The sequence below is a fragment of the Chrysemys picta genome, chromosome 6 (genome assembly GCF_011386835.1).
Source record: "Chrysemys picta bellii isolate R12L10 chromosome 6, ASM1138683v2, whole genome shotgun sequence".
In the NCBI taxonomy this organism is placed as follows: domain Eukaryota; kingdom Metazoa; phylum Chordata; order Testudines; family Emydidae; genus Chrysemys; species Chrysemys picta.
In genome coordinates this window covers 89,801,088-89,821,577 of record NC_088796.1, presented here as the reverse complement: position 1 = coordinate 89,821,577, position 20,490 = coordinate 89,801,088, and the positions used below count along the sequence as shown (strand labels likewise).

Sequence of the window (20,490 nt, the reverse complement as noted above, 5' to 3'; positions counted from 1 at the left end):
CAATAGGACTTTTCATGATCATAGAATTGTAGGGTTGGAAGGGACCTCAAGAGGTCATCAAGTCCATTCCTCTGAGGCAGGATTAAGTGTACTTAGACCATCCCTAATGTGTCTGTCTGTCTTGTTCTTAAAAACCTCCAGTGATGGGGATTCCACAACCTCCCTAAGCAAGCTGATCTCTGAGACAGGATGGATGACCTTTTAGTTGTAGCAATACCCTCAGGTTTGCAGTAGGAGATAGCATGATAGTAGTGCATAACCACAGTGAGAGCTCAGAGGGCCATTGTGTCTTAGTGAATCAAAATGTCCTTATGAGTTGAAGAAGAGTGTGGCCACTGTGCAGCCCTGGGACTGGGTGCAGAACACACTCATTTTCCTGCTGCTGAACAGGACCAGTTCTGCTGATCAGTACAGCCCTCCCTGCTCTTTCTGGGCCTAATGCCCACTTCTTGCAGTGGTGCTAGACCTCACCAGCCTTGTGACTGAACATGAGCAAGGATTGTCACTGTGAGCAGTTCCTGCATGGGTGTGTAGGCTCCTTGCATCGTCTTTCTGCTGGGGGGGGGGGTGTCTGTGTTTTAGGTGTATCTGAGGTTTACTGCCTCATCTTCAGCATCAACATCAGTTGCTTATGTGTCCTCTTTCTTGCTGTGCCTGAATTATAAATTGTGCAAAACCTGCCCACTGTCTAGCTCTGAGAGCAGTTTTTAATGTCCTTGACTCTCAGTAGAAATCAGAACAAGCACAACAGCAGCAGCAATACTGTAAAAGGGAATGTCTATTGGACATGGCACTGGAAGATATGTGAGTAATGACTCTTCTTGGGAAACACACTATATTCTCCTTAAGAATGCTGAGCATGCTTTGTTTCCCTTCTGCACACTGCCTAGAAAAGGAACACACCTTTCAAGGTGTCAATGCAAGGGAATAGAATAAAAGACCCTTTCTAACATATGAAGCCTCTGTAAACTACATTTAGATATTTAGTGTTCATAGCGGGCAGGGCAGGGGACCATTAACCCTACCTACTTTTCACTCTCAGATCTGCTGAGTAAATGGGTCAGATTTTACCACCTTTTGCTCCTAATTCATTTTATATTGAGATCAGCTTTATAGGGTGCTTTTATTAAAGTACATATAATTTTGTTTGACCCCCACCCTTGCTAGTTTTATGAACTTGTGAATCAATGACCCAAACTATTAAATAGATTGAATGCTGCCTACAACAGTAATGTTAATGGCTCCAATTTTATTAAGACCATTTGCAAATCTCACAGGTGGCAGTATCCCGGAAATGATAAACTGTGTGTCCATCTCTACTGAGCATAAACTCAAGCAGTAGAAGAAATACTAATAGTTATGGGAAAGAAACATTTTAAGTTTAGCAATGTTTTGGTGAATTAACAGGGGAAAGGTATAATTTGTCATTTAAATTTGACCCTAATTAGCCCTCAGCCTTATAACCTATGATATTGTAGTGTTATACCATGTTGTCTTCAAAGGCAGAGCAAGCCTCTTGATTTCTATTCTCAGTTATACCACTTACTTTTATGTTGGACCATAGTGAGCAAGTCATTTAATGGCTCTCTGCCTTGGTTTCCTCAGAAGTAAAGTGAATATAATCATTAGAAATGGGCTGGACTCTCACAATTTGAACCCCAGTGCAGCTTCCCACCCTCTGTGATTCAAGGGTGTTCAGACTGGGAGTTTTGGTTCAGCCCAGGGATGGGGACTAATGTGAAATTCAGATCCAATTTTGTGTTCGAAGCCTCTAGAATGTTTGGTTTAGTTTTGAGGGTTTCGTTTGGCCCACAGGCTGTTGAGAATTAACATTTGCATCCTTTGGTAAAAGCAGTACATGTTGCAAGTGTAAAGTATTATAAGTGTTCTTAATAATATGTGTGTGAAATCATCACTGTATTAGAGTATCCTGAGAGAGAAACGTTGCTAAAGGTAGTGTTTTTTAAAAAAAATGGTGCTGGTAGTGGGGAGGGAATTGGAACTATTGTATTTGGAATTTAAAACACTTGTCTTTGAGCCCAGGCTATTTATTGAAACACAAAGCCATCCTGAACCCAACGCACACACAATCCTGGAAATAAGGAAAGGCTTCCTCAGACTACTTTGTCTGCTACTGCTATGTAGACATCGTTCTGGTGAAACAGGCCAATAACCATTTTACAGAAATCCATCCACGAGCCCCTCCTTGCTTTCTAATAAAGATGAGGTGACACTTTCTCCTCGCTTTGCTGCAGCACTAGCCATCACTGGTCTTGGAAGCAGTGGCACAGTTCCAAATAGCTATGGAATGAGTTATTTCATTTAATTTTCTACTTGAAATCAGAAACTAACACATTTGATAAGATTTCCCTTTTAGGTGATGCAGCAGCATCTTGATTCCCTTTGCTTTCCTTCCTTTCACTTAGCAATTTTTAGTTCACTCCATATGAATTACGGTTCATTTAAATTGACCACAGATACATGTCATGTTATGGTTAATTGCCTCTAAAAGTAAAAATGTAAATTCATTTTCTTTCAAATACTCTATATGAATGTTAGCACTGAATAACAACACTCTGTGTTTAGGCAGAGAAGAGAATGAACATGGCAATTTTAACCAGGCTTAAAATCTCAGAAATTTTTTGTTTCAGCACCCCCACTGAACCCCATACATTTTCCTCATGCTTTTGTGTTGGATGCTCTAGTTTATTTTTTCAGTTGGCAGGTAGAATCACTGAAATTATGCAGAAGTTTAGAGAATCTGATGTTCTGAAACACCTATATTTCAAGCTTACTATCCGAGCAGCAGAATTTGGGTAGTAAAGGCCAGATTTAAAAGCCATTGAAGTCAGTGGGATCAGGTCCTAAATGACCAAAGAAGTTCACCATTATTTCTTCAACCCCAATAGAAATAAAACTAGCAATTTGTGGTTTAATATCTTCTTGGGTTTTATGGCACTCACTGGATCCCAGTCAACCAAAGGTCACATTCTCTTTTTCTCACATTAAAATGTGTAGAAGAAGAAAAGGATCCTAAAAGATGTGACTTCTGGAAGTTTCCTTTTGGCTGCTTTGACCATTTAGGTATCTTGAGTCACTAGTGGTATATATTAGAGAGGGTTATAGCCAGTGAAAAGGACTATGGTTGAGGTTGTACAGGATTGGCAGAGGCGCCACCCCCATGCATCTTGGACTATCCACATACCAGAGCTACTCCCAGCACTAGCATGACTGAATTAGCTGCCATGGTGCCATTGACTACCAGAATCCTTGTTGCTCAGAGGGTGACTTCTTGGTGTGTAAGAAGGATGCTACTTTACAGAAACCTTTCCTTTCAGAATAAGCCCAGACCATATCAGTAGTGTATTTTTGCAATTTCAGTTTTCTTTGTCTGTGCAGTGGGGAGGACCAGGTGACCATACGAAAGTGTAACAGTGTCGGAACCCGCCTCTCGTGAGCACCCCCTCTCTGGCTGATACATGCCTGCAATCACTCAGGCTTTGAACAGGGCAGCACCCGCCTCTTGCGGATGCCCCCTTTCTGGTTGGGTGTGAGCCTGCTTTTCTTTTTGTTCTTATAATGGGGTGGCACAGGCCTCTGGTTAGCATCTGCCTGGTTGATGACTCTTTCAGCAGGTGACTCAGCCCTCTGTCCCTCCTTCTGGGGTATACAGTGTCTAGTTCTTTCTCACGGCCGTGGTATGGGACTGTAGCTCCAAGGCTTCTTCCCCAGAGGCACTGTCGTCTTTAATAGCCCAAAGTGGCCCATCTTGGTATAATCAGTTGGTATCCTTTTGGCAGCCCTCACCAGACCACTAGGCCCATCACAATACCCTCCCCATCTGGCTAGGTTCTGTGCTTACTCCCCTGGGCTCAGCCTGCTTGCACTGAGCTGTCTGCAGTCCTGCTGCTCTTCTAGCTAGCCAGGTATCCAGCCCTCCTTCTTCAAGCTCCAGGCAGCAACTGACTGCTCTGCCTCTACTACTTCCTTTTATATGGCCCTTCTGGACCCTGACTGGCTGCTCCAGCAGTCCCTCTGATTGGTTGCTTTTCTGAAGCCACTCTAGGCTGCCTGGAGGACTTCTCCTCTGCTCTTTTCTGGAGCAAGGTGAAGCAGGGCCGCGTGTCCTCCAGCAGGGGGCATCTGGATCTAGTCCACCCCATAACAGAAGGTAATAAAATTAATGACAAAGGCTCAAAGTCCAGCAGTTTAGGGCTTCAAAGGCACATGTATCAAAACCCTAATGTGAATACAAAGTAGGACTATGACAGATCATGTTTTTGGATTTGTCAAATACTGAATTCTAATCTATAAAACTCAGGTGAATGCAATTGCCAATCTGGTTGAACACTCAGGGCCTGGTTTTTAAAATAATGATTGGCCATTGTACATCTTATTTGTATATGAAAATAGCACAATGGCATGCCTAAACTGGATATTTGCTGCCTATAATGTATGTGAAAATTAGGGGCATAACTGGGAAATCAGGCCCTCAATGATTTGGACACAAAATTATCAGCTTTATTCCCTCAGTGCTTGAAGAGCTGAATTAACAATAACAGTATAATAATACTTTATTTGTACTGTATAGGAGGCTCCTCAAACATAAGGTAAAAGTGCTTTATGAAAAGTAGGTCAGCATTATTCAACACAATTTATGGAGATGGAAAATGAGGCACAGAGAAGTTAGGTGGTTGCTTGACTAATGTCTCTCAGAGCCTAGTGACAATCAAGAACAGAACCCAGATCTCTTGACTGCTGGTGCTCAATTGACTGCCCCCCACTACCTAGTTGTGCTTTATCAACTGGGGGCATGATTTTAAAAATACCCAGTAGTGGCCTAATTAGGTGTTTTTAACAATGCCACCTTGAAAGCACAGTATGCAGGACTTAACTATCTTGAGTAATTTGGATCATCTGTAAACTTTGTCACCTCACTGTTTATCCCTTTTTCGGGACCATTTGCGAATACATTGAACAGCACTGGTCCCAGTACAAATCCTTGGGGGACTCTGCTATTTACCTCTCTCCACTGTGAAAACTGACAGTTTATTCCTACCCTTTGTTCCCTATCTTTTAACCAGTTACTGATCCATGAGAGGACCTTCCCTCTTATCTCATAACAGCTTATTTTACTTAAGACTTTGTCGAGGGATCTTGTCGAAGGCTTTCTGAAAGTCCAAGTATATTTTATCCAATGGATCATCTTTGTCCACATGCTTGTTGACATCCGCAAAGAATTCACATAGATTGGTGAAGCATGATTTCCCTTTTCCAAAGTCATATTGAATCTTCCTGAACATATTGTGTTCACTTATTTGTCTGATAATTCTGTTCTTCACTATCGTTTCAACCAATTTTCCTAGTACTGAAGTTAGGCTTACTGGCCTGCAATTGCCCAGATCGCCTCTGAAGCCTTTTTTTAAAGATTGGCGTTACATTAGTTATCCCATAGTCATCTGGTACTGAGGCTGATTTAAGCAGTAGGTTACATACCACAGTTAGTAGTTCTGCAGTTTCATATTTGAGTTTCTTCAGAACTCTTGGGTGAATACTATCTGGTCCTGGTGACTTATTACTGTTTAATTTATCAGTTTGTTTCAAAACCTTCTCTATGTACTGGCTAATGTTTGTTAAAGAACATTAACCTGACCACTGTATTTATGAAAGTCCTCTATATCAGTAACTAATATTGGAACAAAAGTATTACCATGTTCCATTTTAAGAACACTGGACTTTCTGTGTGGTCTGGGAATAAACTTCATGTGTGATCTGAATAGATGTCCACAGCATTACAAAACATTGAGAGAGTACAGTGTTGAGCAGAGTGTCTAAGAAAGACACCACAGTTTAGTCCTGTAGATCAGCTAGCCACAGCTTTGAGTGATCTGACCGACACAAAGATAGCTACCTTTCTGCAACACTCTTAAAAATGGGTGACTGATATTTGGTCAAGGTCTTCTTTCTGTATCAGTTGCTGACTAACTTCTCCTCTTCCTCCACTTTTATTTTGAGCTCTCCAGTATTGGCTCTGTAATATATATATTTTCTACTGCAAGTTTCTGAATGGCAGCTTATGCAACAGCAAGGATTGTTTTGAACTGGTCTTAAACCTGGGACCCAGTATTCTGCCAACTCTTCCAGTGAATGTCAACTGTTTGCCTAAACCTTCTTAACTGGCTCTCTTTGAAGACTGAGAAACCCAATCAAAGACTTGGTAGATAGGAGATGATGTGTCATCTCCTAACTACCACATTCCATAATGTTTTTAAAGTACTATCTCGCTGACTCTGAATAACTTGACAGTCAGAGGACTGGTGAACAAATTGTCCCTGCTTAATCAAATTGCAAAGTTTTTTTTTTTTTTATTTCATTGGAAACCAAATTTTACTTAAAAGTTTCCATTCAGTATCTGCAACTCTCTTTACATCGCAACTCTTTTATTTTTTTCATGTTCTGTTTCACCTCCGTCACTCTACCAATGATGCCAGCCTCACCACTTCCTTTATTTCCTTGTCTCCTTCTGTCTTTGTGCCATCTGCTGTGTCACACCATTTGCCTAGATTGCCCTCCTTGTTTCAGTGAATCAGGCCCCACATCTTCTTGTCATTTAACCATCTTCTTAAAACTCTTCTCCTGAGAGTCCTATGAATAATCCATGACAATGTAACACCATCAACTCTTCTATCTGGGGAAAAATATTCCAAGGTATCACCTTGGGCATGTGACTGAGGTTTTGTCTGATCTTTGTCTGTCAGACCCCAATCTTGCAAGTGAATCAATACGCTCAAACTCTTGTGCCCATGAGGAGCAACATTGACGTCAATGGGAATTCATGAAGGCGTAATAGACTGTCCATTTGAATCCGATCACAAGACTGAGGCCTTAGGGCTTAGCTTAACTTTGTGCACTGTGAGTAGTCCATTGCCTTCAGGGGGATTACCCCAGTGCTTAAAATTAAGCATGCGCATAAATTTTTGTAGAATCAGGACCTTATAATGTACACTTCTCAGGTCAGGGCCATAGGTCTGGTTGTACTTTCAAACTGGTGTATTTCTGCTGACTTCACAGGAGTTACTCCGTATTCTTACTGGAATAACTAAGAGGAGAAGCAGGCCCCAGGTCTATTTGTGTATAGTACAGTTCCAAGCACTTATTCGCTCTTAACAAATAATAATAATAATTGTACTGCTGAATGAAAACTAGGAATGAAATTGGCTCTCAATCATTTTCATCGCCTAATGTGACTGAATTGCAATAGGCAAGCAACAAGTTTGAGGCTGGAAAAGAAAACTGAAATTCTTTCATGTACAATAATCAACGTTGGTGTTAGTAACGTGTGATGAGTTTGTGTGTGTGTGTGTGTGTGTGTACATATATATATAATTTGAAATGAAACTTTCGATTTAGCAATGAAAAAGCCCATACAGATGTTCTGAGTGTCCTAGCAATAAACTTCCAATAACAATCATGATCATCCAGCAACATTAAATACTAATACACAAGTTAACTCTCCCAAACAGCAACATTTAAAAATAAAGCAAATGGAGATAATTTACCACAGAACAATTGCGGTGATTTTAATATACAGTGTAGTGGTATTAATGTGCAATTATATTGCTTTGAACTCTGCATTATGGAGTTCTTCATGGACCCGCAGCATGGCCCGAATACAGTAATTTAATTTAAGATCCTTTATCTATTTGAAAGGGGGAAAGCAGGAGAATTATCAGGATTAAAATTATCTAAATTGTAATAAAAGCACTGAGTCCAACAATAACATAGTATTCTTTAGGAGGAGGTAAGATACTCATCACTACATTACCTTATGTAACTAATCCTCTCAACAGCAATCTAGCCTGAAGCCTTCCTCTCACAACAGTTTAAAAACAGTGCCTGTGCAGAAACTGGGCAGCTCAGAAGTGATACACACTTGTACTGAAATTATATTTTGCATGTGGATTAGCCAAGTCTCTCTCTCTTTCTCTCTCTCTCTCTGTTGGCTTATGCTAAATCCCATAGATTGTTTCAGCGAAAAGGAATTTTGCACACACCCTATTGAAAACGTGAAGTAGCGCATCTATAACCAGCATGTTTGGCTTCCATGTGTGCTATTACCTACACTCAAACAGAGATATTATTATCTCCTAAAGATTTAAATTAGCAAGAAAATAAATTGTAAATGAATTAGTCACTTTTACTTACTTTCTAACAGTCAAATTCAACTCCTATTGAAGTCAATAGCAAAATTCTCATTAACTCACATCAGACCAGGATTTGGCTCTAAACCTTTGGTTGTTTGGAGTGATCTGATGTCTAGATAAGGTTTGATCTCTTCACAAAATTGTGAACTTACTGAGACAAGATCTCTTAAAAAAGACCTATTGATGAAATGTACATTTGCAGGAATACAGTGCTTGTATATCCAATTCTCATATTATTTCCCTGGGTTTTTTTAGCGTCATTAGAACAAACAATGGTGACAATAAAAAGTGATGTATATAATAACATAACTGCAGTCAGACAAGAACAGCCTGTGTAAGATGATGCTGTGCTAGGAAGTATTTATGATTTAGAATTAGGTGCATGGATTTAATCCCAATCCAAAACTGGTTTTCCTGAAGGCTCTCAGCCTTAGACAACCATCATTAAGGTTCACATAGTGGGCTTGATGGTAGATTGAGGGAGAAATTGATCTGATTAAAAAAAAAAAAGTTCAGTTTTTATTTAGCCATTGATGTAGTGCCTGTTGATTTTTTTTAGAGGTAATTTACCAATTTTTTCATAATGGATTACTTTCTCCTCGGTTATAATTTTCTCCTTCATAACAAAGTAAATCAAAGATGGTCATGACACTGAGGTCTTGATCCAGCGCATAGCCGGTGTAGAGTGTTGTGCATATAAACACAAGGTAAAGAGTAGTGTTTATATGGGAACCTGATGCTGCATTAATAAGAGCACTGCAGTGTGATAGCCAAATTTATTTTGCTAAGCAGCCAGAACAGAGCAAAAAGAGAGAGGGGGGGATGCATGCAGATGATCACCCTTAAGACCATGATTCCTCAGAAACGTCCATGTTCTACCCACGTCTACTCCTTGTTTGGCAGCGGGTCTGACTAAGGTTCTTCTGCTCAATGTATAGGACTATCCCTAGTGTTTATCATTACTTGTTCCCATTTATAGTCTCTGTTCCTATAATACTATTGAGTCAATACATGGTGCTATACTGCAGATAGTCTCAGACATTTAGCGTATCAGCATTGATAGGCATTTAAAACTTGATAGAAATGTTGTGGTGCTACTTCTGATACTGTTCTTTTTAGAACGAGAACATACTGCTGGGAGGATACCCATATAAATAAAGCATAATTATGCCTATGAAAATATGCCCATCTCCATAGTCTGTATCTACTAGTTGTATTGTATCTTATTGCGAATATTCTTTGTGTTCAACAAACAGTATGCATTGTAATATTTGATTTTTAATTAACTAATGAAAACCACGTCCATAAAACACAGCAAATTATGCATTTTCCATAAACCATGTACAGTTTTTATTTAACATTTATTTTGCACTTTTGAAATGCATTCCATGTGTATTTGTCTTCTTTATCTAGTGTTCATCTGTGTTTTTTTCCTTGTGTTAATTTTTCCTTGAATTTTGTGAAGCATGATTTCTCATATTTTATTTTGTTTCTTTTAGGTTTTGTTTTGTTTCATAAGATCCCACTGGATGGGTAAATGAAATAAGGAAAAAAAATGAGAGAGGGGCTGTTGAGCTTGTTTGTTGAAGCTGCACGCTAGGGAGTGGACATTGTTCTTGTCCTGTGAATTGCCACATCCTTTGGACTTCTCTTTTAGACATGGGTTGTGTTTGGAGGATTCTAGACGTACACACAGCTCATTAGTTGTTTTGGAGACATCAGGGCAAAATCAGCCCTCAGGCTGCTATAAAACTCAAGAAAGCCCAGAAATAAGCTATCAGATTCTTTTTTATTATCCTGGTTTTACTGTGGCTTCAAAATGGCATTTAAATAAAATTTGGTTACATTGTTTTCTCTGTCGAAAAGTTTTTCTGTTTGAACTTAATTGGAAAGATGTTGGTTTTTAGAAATAATATTTATTAAAGATGAATTGCAAAGTTTTTTAATTTAAAAAATGAAAAAATCAGATGTTTAAGGCCCAGATTCTACAAACACTTTTGCATGTACTTATCTTTAAACTTGTAAGTAGCCCCATTGAATTCAGTGGGACTGTTGATGTACTTAAAGTGAATTGGGGCCTAAAATCCTAAAGCAATAAACACGTAGGTCTGATCCTGTAATCCTTATTCCTGTGAGTGGTCCCATTGGCTTTACTGGGAAGATTCTGGTGAGCAAGAGTTTCAGGATCAGGCCTTAGTGCATGTAAGTTGATTCAGCAAAGCACATAAGCAAGTACTTAAGCCCATCCTTGTTCAGAATATCACTTAACTATGTGCTTAACTTTAGGCATGTGTTTGTGTCCTTTGCTGGACTGGGATGATTTGAGCTGGAGATTAAAATGCAGATGCGAAAATAACATCTTTTGGTGTCGATCCTGCAAACCAAATATACACAGATCACGTGCATAAGCATTTTCAGGATCAGGGCCTACACTTGAAACATAATTTTTGAAAGTCATTTCCATGTCAAATATCTGCCGAATCCTGAGTTCAGTACTTGAGCTTTCCTATTCAGAAGGTGACATCAGGGTAAGAAAGAAGAAAAAAATCAATGAAAAATGTTTTTGAAATTAAAAAAGTGAGTTAAGAGGATTCCCAGAAAGAGGGGCTGAGATGAACCTCTATAGAAATAAATGATTGTAAAGATTGGGTGTTTCCATTTCCATACACCAAATGTGTGAGTTTTGAATGAATGAACAGTCACTTTGAATTCCTCATAGTCTGTTAGAAGTTGAGGACATGCTATATGCCATTTATGGTTTATCTAGATAATAAATGTTGATGTTTGATTATTTATTTTAGCATATGACATTTTGGGAAAAAAAAGAAGGGCTTCAGATTACTTTGTCTATTTGGATTTGCTTTTCTTTCTCTTTCCCTTTTCTGTTCACCCCATTTTTAATTTCTCCTCTCTGTATTGGTGTGTTTGTTGTTTGCTGTACTCTTTTTCAGTGTCTAGCTTTCGTCTATTTTACAATATTCTGTATTGTATCATTTGTTTTTACTTGTTTCCTTCCATATCTTCCCTTTGTTCTTTCTTTTCTTCATTGTGTATGATCCTTCCTTCACCTTTGTCTCTTTCCCAATCTCTTCCTCTTTCTCAGCCCAACCCTTTGACTGTCTTCTTACATTCCCTGCAATCTTTCACAACCATCATTCACTCTTCCCTAGGCATTCACCCTGAAGGAATCTGCCTCTGAGTCTGGGAACATGGCTCCATTTGTACTCATCTTGTCTGAAATAGGGAATTATTTCTTTCCCCTCTTCACTGATATGAGAAGTGGAGTTGCTGGGGTGTTTCCTTTCCTTCCCACAAGCCAAAAGGCTCCCAATGAGGTGTCCTCTCCTGCTGCTCACCTGTGTAATGGATGGAGGTGGAGTTGGAATTCAGTGTATGTTCAAATTCCACATCTTAGGCCAACCTACACATGCTTTCCCTGGGCAGCAACCTACACATGCTTTCCCTGGGCAGCCGCATTTTGGGGAGGGCAACAATTAGGGCTGTTCTTCACAGTCGGTTAGTTGGAGTGATATCAGCTCAACCTTTCTTTTGTTCCTTGAAATAAAATCAGAAAACATCGGCCTTCGCTATTCCAAATGCATGAGGAAGTGCTCTTTCAAATCAGATGTTTTTCAGATACCTATTCTCTTCTACCCTACTGATCCTTTTAACTCATTTTTTTTAAATTGACTTTTGCACTGACATCTTGTTTGCCCATGCATCTCCAACTTTATTTAAATTGCTTCTGATGTCACTGGGCCTGATTCTGATCTCTCAGACACTTGTTTAAATCAGGGGTAACTGAACTGAGGTCAATGGAATTACAAAAGGATAACACTGATGTGATATCAGAACTTGGTTTGCTGGGCCAAATTCCAATCAATTACAATCATGAAAATTCATTGTGTTACAGTTTAAGTTAGTCTATGTTTACTCCTGTGTAAATGAGATCGGGATCTGACCCTTTCTTTTTTGGCCAGAAAAAGACTAAATGCCAAACTCAGAATTTGGCAGCTAAGTTAAGGAAAAGATGATTTTGAAATATTTTTGGTTTTGAAATTTAGTACATACATTCTGTTAATGATTTAGGATCTTACCTGACACCTGTTGTGATTTATTTTGTAACACTTTGCAATTCAACTTTAAGGAACAATAATAGGTTTGAATTTCAAATAGCTCTATGCGTACTGAAACAGTATTTTGGATTCTGTGTAACCAAGACATTAACAAATCAGAACTGATTTATGCACCATTGATAGATATATATAGATATAGATATTTATCTATCTAGCAATCTATCACTGTAGGATATCCTTGTTGAGTATTTTGTACTATATCTTTTACATTAGCCACTAAATGCACTGTTACTTAATACAGATATTCACAGAGCCTTATGGATTACAGCATGTGATTAGTTACTACTTTTTTTTTAACAGTGACAGTGTTTAAGTAATGGAACTAGGCTACCTGTTGCTAAAATATTTTCTTTCCATTATGTGAACAGATTAGCCTCTTAAAGCTAGGGTGACCAGATGTCCCGATTTTATAGGGACAGTCCCGATTTGGGGGGCTTTTTCTTATATAGGCACCTATTACCCCCCACTGCCACCCTGATTTTTTACACTTGCTATCTGGTCACCCTACTTAAAGCTAAAGGGAGCTGAACTTTAAGCAGGGAGATTGCAATACACCCATAATTGGTATTTTTCAGCTTGATTGTAAATGACATTGCCTGTCACTTTAGAGATGCTAATCTGCCCAAATGGTGTGGGTTTACAAAGGGCTCACCTAATTACAGAATTCCTGACTCTTTAAAATAAAGTGAGATTCAAACAAAGAATCAGGCAGGAGCCATTAAAATGGTAAAAGTCACTGAACATCCAGCATGTGATACTAAAAAGCTTTTATGTTATTTCACTGAGCAATAAAAAGTTCATGAAGCATTTAAAGAACAAGTTTAGAAGTTTGCCAGACCTGAAAGGAAATCAAAAATATATTTGTATTATTACACTAAAAGGGGTTTATTTATGCTATAATTTGTTTTAAAATGAGGATTAGTAGATCAAACAGATAAGAGCATTAAAAGGCCATATGGTGAAACCCTTCTGTTGGTGAGCAGTTACTCACGCGAATAGCTCAAGTGACTTCAATGGGAGTACTGCTTACCAATGTAAACAAGGGGTTGCACAATCAGGTCCTTTTAATAAATAAGGGTCTGCTCCTGCTCCCACAGAAGTAAATGGGAGTTTCATGATAGAAGCACATCCCCATCAGGGAAGGAAACATCTCCAGGAAACCTATGAACCACATTTTAGTTAGAAACCATTCCACTTAATATATTTCCTGTATTTATTATTTCTAATTCTTTGTGGTTATTGACTAGAATCTGGTCCTCTCTCCTGCCACAAATGGCCCCAAAAAACATTTCTCCAAGGATTACAAGGCTTTTTATGGGCAACTTCAGTTACAGGTATTTGGATGCAGTATCTGTTGTTTCTGATCCTAACATAAAGGTCCAGTGTTTAAAGGATCCTCCGTCCAGCTATCAGTTTTGTGCCTGCATTTAATTGCTGGCATGAATGCCAACATTTGGTCATCTAAATCTGGTTTTCTGATGCAGTGAGGTAGAGATCCAAAAGCTAGCAATTTAAGGCCTGTAAATTGGAAGTGCTTAAACAAAACCTCAGTCCTGATGTCTTTTTCATTCAAGTTCATTTTCTTTTGTTGCATCTTTAATATTTGAGGTCATAGCAATCCTCTTCTGCAGATGTAGTGTTGGACAACCACAACTGATGTCCATGTTCACATCAGAGAATACGCAAAAGCTTATCTGAAGTAGAGGTGAATGACTTCTTGGTTTGGGAGCTGAAACAAAGCACTGGGGGGAAAAAACAGTTCAGGCTGAACAAACTGTTTAATTCAATCTGAAACAAAATGTTTTGTTTCTAATTTTTTTTACCCTTTTTGTTTTGTAAATAAATCTATCTCAATTTATAAAAGGTGTTGTTTCAAAATGGAAAGTCGAAACTTTCATTTTAAAAATATTGACAAAACTTCTTGGAAAATATTTTCAATTCTTTTTTGGCCAAAACTGTTTGTCGAATTTAACTCAAATGTGTGACTAGTTTGGGTTAAACTGGATTTTTGACAAATAACTATTTGTCTGAAAAATCACACCAACTCTAATCTGAAGCTTGTTCCAATTTTTTGAGACTGCTTCATTCCCTCCTTCCTTACAACCCTCAAAGACTTCACTGACTTCTCCCTGTCCTTTCAAGCCCTCAGTAGCCCCCAATTGTCTTTCCTTGTCATTCTCCAGAAAGCCCCATCTTCATCTTTCTTGCCCTCTACCAGGTCCCTTTGCCTGGGTGTGCACACATTCTGAAGAGTTAATCCCAGGGCCCAGTAGCCATGAATGCCTTTCTGGCGGGCTTTGGCACACTATGGGGGTAGGTGCACCCAAGTACAATGTATGCCCCAAATTGTGCAAGGTTTAGAATTAGCAGCAGCAGAAAGAGTTCCTGAGTAGCTGGGCACATAATGTGGTTTTCAAAATGGAAAGTGGTCTATTGCGGGGAGGCAACATTGTAGGGAATGTAGAGAACACTGGTGTTATATATGTCATTACTTTGCTTCCACAAAAATGTCTGGGACAAAACTTTCAAAGGCGGCCTCTGTCTTTGCTAGCACTTTAATACCCATAACCATCCTCTCCTCTGCAAATGGATTAGTTAGGTGGAAATAAGATGTTTGACTACTCTGTTTACTTACATAAGTGCTATTTTTAGGCCCATCTGTAGAGGATTTATTGAGGCCATTTTGCAGCTCTCCCCATAAGAATTTAAACTTTTTAAAATGAAAATGAAGGCAAGAGTCTAGAGTTGTTACCATTTTCTTACATTTTATCACATATACTGTTGCTAGGTTTTAATTTAATCATAGAATAAACTAAATGGTGCTCACATCTGTACAAGAAAGCTGAGTTACTTTAGAGTTCAGACATTTGCTGAAAAAATATAGAAGTACAAGAACTGCTGTGTAGGATTTCATATGTGTTTGTGGTGTGGGAGTTACATGTACTGAACTATTGGTGGAAACTGGGTGAAATCCTGGCCCTATTGAGGTCAACTGAAGTTTCCCATTGCCTTAAGTAGGGCCAGGATTTCACCCTCTGAGTTTCTGATTGAGTGCTCACTTAAACCAGTTTTGTACCATTGTAATGCCATTGATTTACACCAGTGTGAGAGCAGAATCAGGCCCTCATATCACAAATTAAACACGAGAATAGAGGGGTTTTTTTAAAGTAAATTTGAAACGTCTCTCTCTGCCATTCAGAACCCTACACCGTTAGTTTAAAAAAAAAAATAGTTTCAGTATAGAAAACATAACCTCTCCGTTTCCAAAGTCTGTTTTCTCATGTATCAAGGGAAATAATGCTCCAAATGATTATCAACAACGAGGCATCCTAACATATCTTTTAAAAATACATTTGCTGTAATCCATCAACATGTTGTGAATCTTAGATTTTCCACTTCCAACATATGTTTGAAGCTGATTTTATATTTCTTGTAAATAATTGACAATCATTGTTTTGATTTCAAATACTATATTAATAATGTGGACAGACTACATAAATGTACTTGCTGGACTTATTTTTAACAGGCCAATAAAGTTTTATAATTCATTATTTTTGTCTCTTGTACTTTCTATAAATACTTAGCACGCACTTGGTATTTTACCAGTAATGTACAGTGTTTTATTGGAAAACATGTAATTCTATAGGATGTGTCCTCAGTTATCACATGGTACCAGATGTTATAAATTAGTACAGCCTATGGATGTGTTTATTTATTTGTGAATGATGGATTTAGCACAATTACCCAGAAATCCTTGTGACACAAACATTCTTGTAGGGTGAGTCCTGTTTAAAATTAAAAAAAGAAGAGTTGAGGGACTAAATTTACAAATATGGCTTACAAAATGTGTGTGCATATCATTTATGAACACAAACACTTGTGTAGTCAGATCAGGTAATTGCACATTGGCCTTGATCCTGCAAGAGAATGCTTTAGTTGGGCTTTGCTTAGGCAGTGGGGTCTACCCAAATGGATCCCATTTATATATGGGTTTACAGGATCAGAGCTTATGCTTTATATTGACACAGCTGGTGTGTTCTGTTTTGGAGACTCCTTAGATAACATGGTCCTTTAAAATAGATGTATAGAATGTTGACTACTTAGGTGCTGGGAGAAACCATGCTGATTTTGTTTTTATAACTTTGGAAGAAAAATCGATAATATGATTTGAAGATCTGAATGCCAATGTGTCACTGTGAGCAACTATCTGGGTTTCCTGAAAGACCTATAGAGGTAGAAAAAACAAGTTAAGAATGTTGAAACAATTATGTCATAACTCAAGTCCAAGTTTTGCCCTTTTTGCATAGGCATATCATATTTTCCCCTGGATTTCATTGCTGTAGTTGGAATTTGGCAGATTCAGATTTTGCATGATAAATTATTGTTCAAGTTTGTGAAATATACAGTCCCATATTTCCCTTCTGGAAGGACTGTAGATCCCTGAACATTTTACCAAATCAGCTTAGTATGGCCATGGGGAATGACTAAGTTTACTATGCTTTACAGATGCTTTCTCAGTACTCATGTAAAACGTGCTATTGGAGACAATGTAATGGAGCTTCATCATCCAAAAGAAATGAGCCTGATGAAAGGCCCATTCATTTATTTTAAAAGGCTTTATATATAACTTTCTACTATTGTAATTCAAAGGGATATTGTCCATATTAGTTTAGGTCCAAAATACGGTGGTTTTTTTTTTTAATTAAAGGGGGGATGTAATTTGTATAGAAATGTTTTAATGAAGTAAAAATGAGTGAAAAGTGTTAGGGTTTTGCCATGCAATGTTTTGCTCTAGGGCTTGTCCCAAACACAATGGAATTGTACCATCTAGGGAGGAGAATGAAAAAGTGAAACAGACAAGAAACAAAAGTGAAACTGACCATTTACACTGTCCAAGATGAGTGAAGAAAGTAAACTGGATAAGTAGTAAAAAGAGATTTAAAGTTTTTCAGTTATTTAAAGTTTAATAGTCCAAGGTGGCAGTAAAAAGCCAAGCAATGATTCGTTTTAAATATATATGAATTATATCTTAACAGTTATTTCTTTAAAAAAGTAGGTTCTTATACATAAAAATTATAAGAGAGGGGATTAGACACAAACATAAACTGCACACATTCAAAAATTTTACCAGTGCATGTTATACACCTCTACCCCGATATAACGCTGTCCTCCGGACCCAAAAAATCTCACTGCGTTATAGGTGAAACCATGTTATATCGAACTTGCTTCGATCCGCTGGAGCGGGCAGCCCCGACCCCCCACCCCCCCGGAGCGCTGCTTTACCGCGTTATATCCAAATTCATGTTATATCAGGTCGCATTATATCAGGGTAGAGGTGTATGTATAATTGCTTTTGATAGTGCCGTTTAATTTCTTCATTTTGAACATAGTGCAAGAATAAAATGTCAAGTTCATAGATTTTTTTGTTTGTTTAATTCCCTATTTTTGAATATAGGGAAGGAATGAAATATCACTGCCTATGTACAGTAACTGATGCTTTATTCCTACATTGTGTTAATAATCACAAGGATTAATAGGCTGTAGCTAAAATAATTACACACACACAGCAAATCTTGCAGTTCTGAGTTTGGCAGTATTTTGTGTCATAGGTCTACAGAATTGAGCCCAAAAAGTCAAAAAATTCTAAGCTTAGATGTTCAGATTATTCTGATGAAAGCCCTTTTGAGGCAAACATTTGTTAATTGTTAAAGTAAATAAAACATACATAAATTGCTAATGCAAATGTATTGGAACTGGAGTGCTGAAGCCAAGAAAACATTTTGGAGTTATGATAGTAAAAAAATTAGTTTTGCTTAAAGTTTACCATTCAAACTTTTAGCATCCACATTGTCAGAGAAACTCTTTAATGACAAGGAGATGGAATATTGATGATGTGCATAAACAAATAGAGAGTAGAGTGTTTAAAAAATGTAATCCATCCCAAAATATAAAGCTGCGTTTAAAAATCCTATAAGGACTGCAAGAAATGGATACTTTGCTTCTAAACTTCACAAAATACCTCAACAAACAAACAAACATAGAAAGGCATATTTGAAACAGGAGAGGAAATGATTTTGCATTAGATCTAATGACTGATCACAATTTGAAGCTGCCTTTGATATGAATAACTTGCTGTGCTAGCTGCAAAGTAGCTGCATAAAATTAACTTGCTTGTTAAGCTGGTACCTCCTCTGTAACCCACTACTCCACCAAAATAAGATAATTTCAGACCTTGTTCTCATAGCCCCAATGATTTCATTGTGCCTGCATGCTTCATGATGGTAAACTTTACATACAATTCCAGTTATAAGCAACAACCTTAATCAAGTAATGCAACCTCAAAATGGATAAGTTTTGGCAAGATCTATCTCTGGAAGAATAGGTCACATCATTTATCTCCATTCTTTCTTGCCAAATGAAGACGATACAAATCACTCATGGGAATTGCTGTTGTCTGTGCATCCACAAGCAGCAGAGGATTCAATATTATGCCTGAGTTGTGACCCTGAGTAACCAAAAAGCAGGCATACCTTTCTCTCAAGGGAGCAGATAAAATTTCCAGTATTTGTTCTGATGAAATGGAGATGTAGAGATGAGTATCATGATCCACACCTCAGGCCATATTTTCTCACTGACTCTCCTAATAGCCCATATTAAATATAAAGGGTGAAAGAATAGAAACCTGTGAAACTCCTTGGGGACAGATGAGCTATTTCTCCGAAATAGTCTTGAATGACTCAAGAAAGTAAGGAGTATAACTCCGTTCAGAGGAGCTCCATCTACCCCTGCAAAGGTTAGCAGATTTATTAACACCGCCTCATTCTCCAGAGCACTGAGGCCAATGACAGATCTGTATGAATCAGCATGGCGACTTCATCCATTTCCGAGAGGAGATCAGAACCCCTTGCTTACTTCAACCCTTCCTGCCCTTCTTCAGTAGCTAACAGGGTGAGCCATGTCTGCACTTTCCTATAGGATTATGCCTAGCCAATATGCAGCGGAATGAGAGGGAGATTCACTCAGGTTCTCTTATGCTAAACACCTAGCAACTGCTGAGAAAATTCCATGGAGACACATACACATACATACTATGTTCTATTCACACCTATATATTTTTATAAACACAAAATGTAAATTAGATTGAATTAATGGTTCTGAACTTCAAACCAGTTCATGTTGCCTGAAATATGAGCGATAAAATAGAAACATGAAGGGAAAACTCTTAATTCTGTTCTCTGATGGTCTGCACATATTGGCTTGTAACTGGGTATATCAATTGAGGACCAGTCCCCAGTGAAATCAGTGGAAGATTGACTGCTGTGGGCTGTTGGACATGATTGCTCAATGTATTGAATGGTTTTCCAGTCAGGTGCACTATATATGAAGAGAGATCCAGTTCTATGGGTCTAATTCCTCTCTCGGTTATATCTTTTGTTAAACCAGAAGTAACTTCACTGCAATCTATGGTGTTACATCTGTGATATAATTTAGAGGTACAGTACTTGGATTATGCACTCCTTCGGGGCAGGGACAATCTTTTTGCTCTGTGTTTTTTACAGGGCCTACACAATGAGATCCTGGTCTGTGACTGAGGGTCCCCACGCTAGTGCCATACAAATAATTAATAATACATCAGTGCAACCAACAGGACAATCAGACCTGTGTTGACTAAATTAGTAAATTTGTCAGTCCTCGCTCTTTTTCTAACAGCCAGCCCTAAATCTGAAAAAAATTTGAATGGATGATCAGTGATCTCTACCTTTTATTTTGGAGGGAGGTAGAGGAGGATTTTCTTCATTTTTTCTTCTCTAATTTTTAATATGTCAGTCATAAGAAAAGTGAAGGAACCCACCAAGAAATGCAGACATCACTGATTCAAGGTCCTTTTGTGTAAAAGAATACTGATCAAAATCAGGTAAGTTCACATAGCTCTGCAGTAAGTTCCTAGATCATTTCCTGCATAGAATAACTTGGCAGTCATTTAATATATATTTCTTGAAATGGAATATTCTCAGGCCAGTCTTCTTCTTTTGTACTAATGCAGTCATTGCTTCTCATATATCAGCATGGGTTCCCCTTTGAAAGTTTCCATAGCCTCTTTGCAGGCAAAGAGTTCTCAATCATTTTATTAGGATTGCATAAAAATCAAA

The 20,490-nt window shown here is 38.2% G+C and overlaps 1 protein-coding gene across 5 annotated transcripts in view; it reads left to right on the top strand.

The window, feature by feature from the left end:
• NTRK2 (neurotrophic receptor tyrosine kinase 2) overlaps positions 1-20,490 on the top strand; it is a 270,677-nt gene that overhangs the window by 110,409 nt on the left and 139,778 nt on the right. Inside the window, exon 12 of one of the 5 annotated variants that reach the window (XM_005311872.4) lies at positions 9,704-15,631. The exons of the other annotated variants lie outside the window; for them this stretch is intronic. Coding sequence (XP_005311929.1) covers positions 9,704-9,741 — 38 coding nt within the window. The 3' untranslated portion in view covers positions 9,742-15,631. Of the gene's footprint in view, positions 1-9,703; positions 15,632-20,490 lie in introns of those variants that run through there. 5 annotated transcript variants of the gene reach the window in all.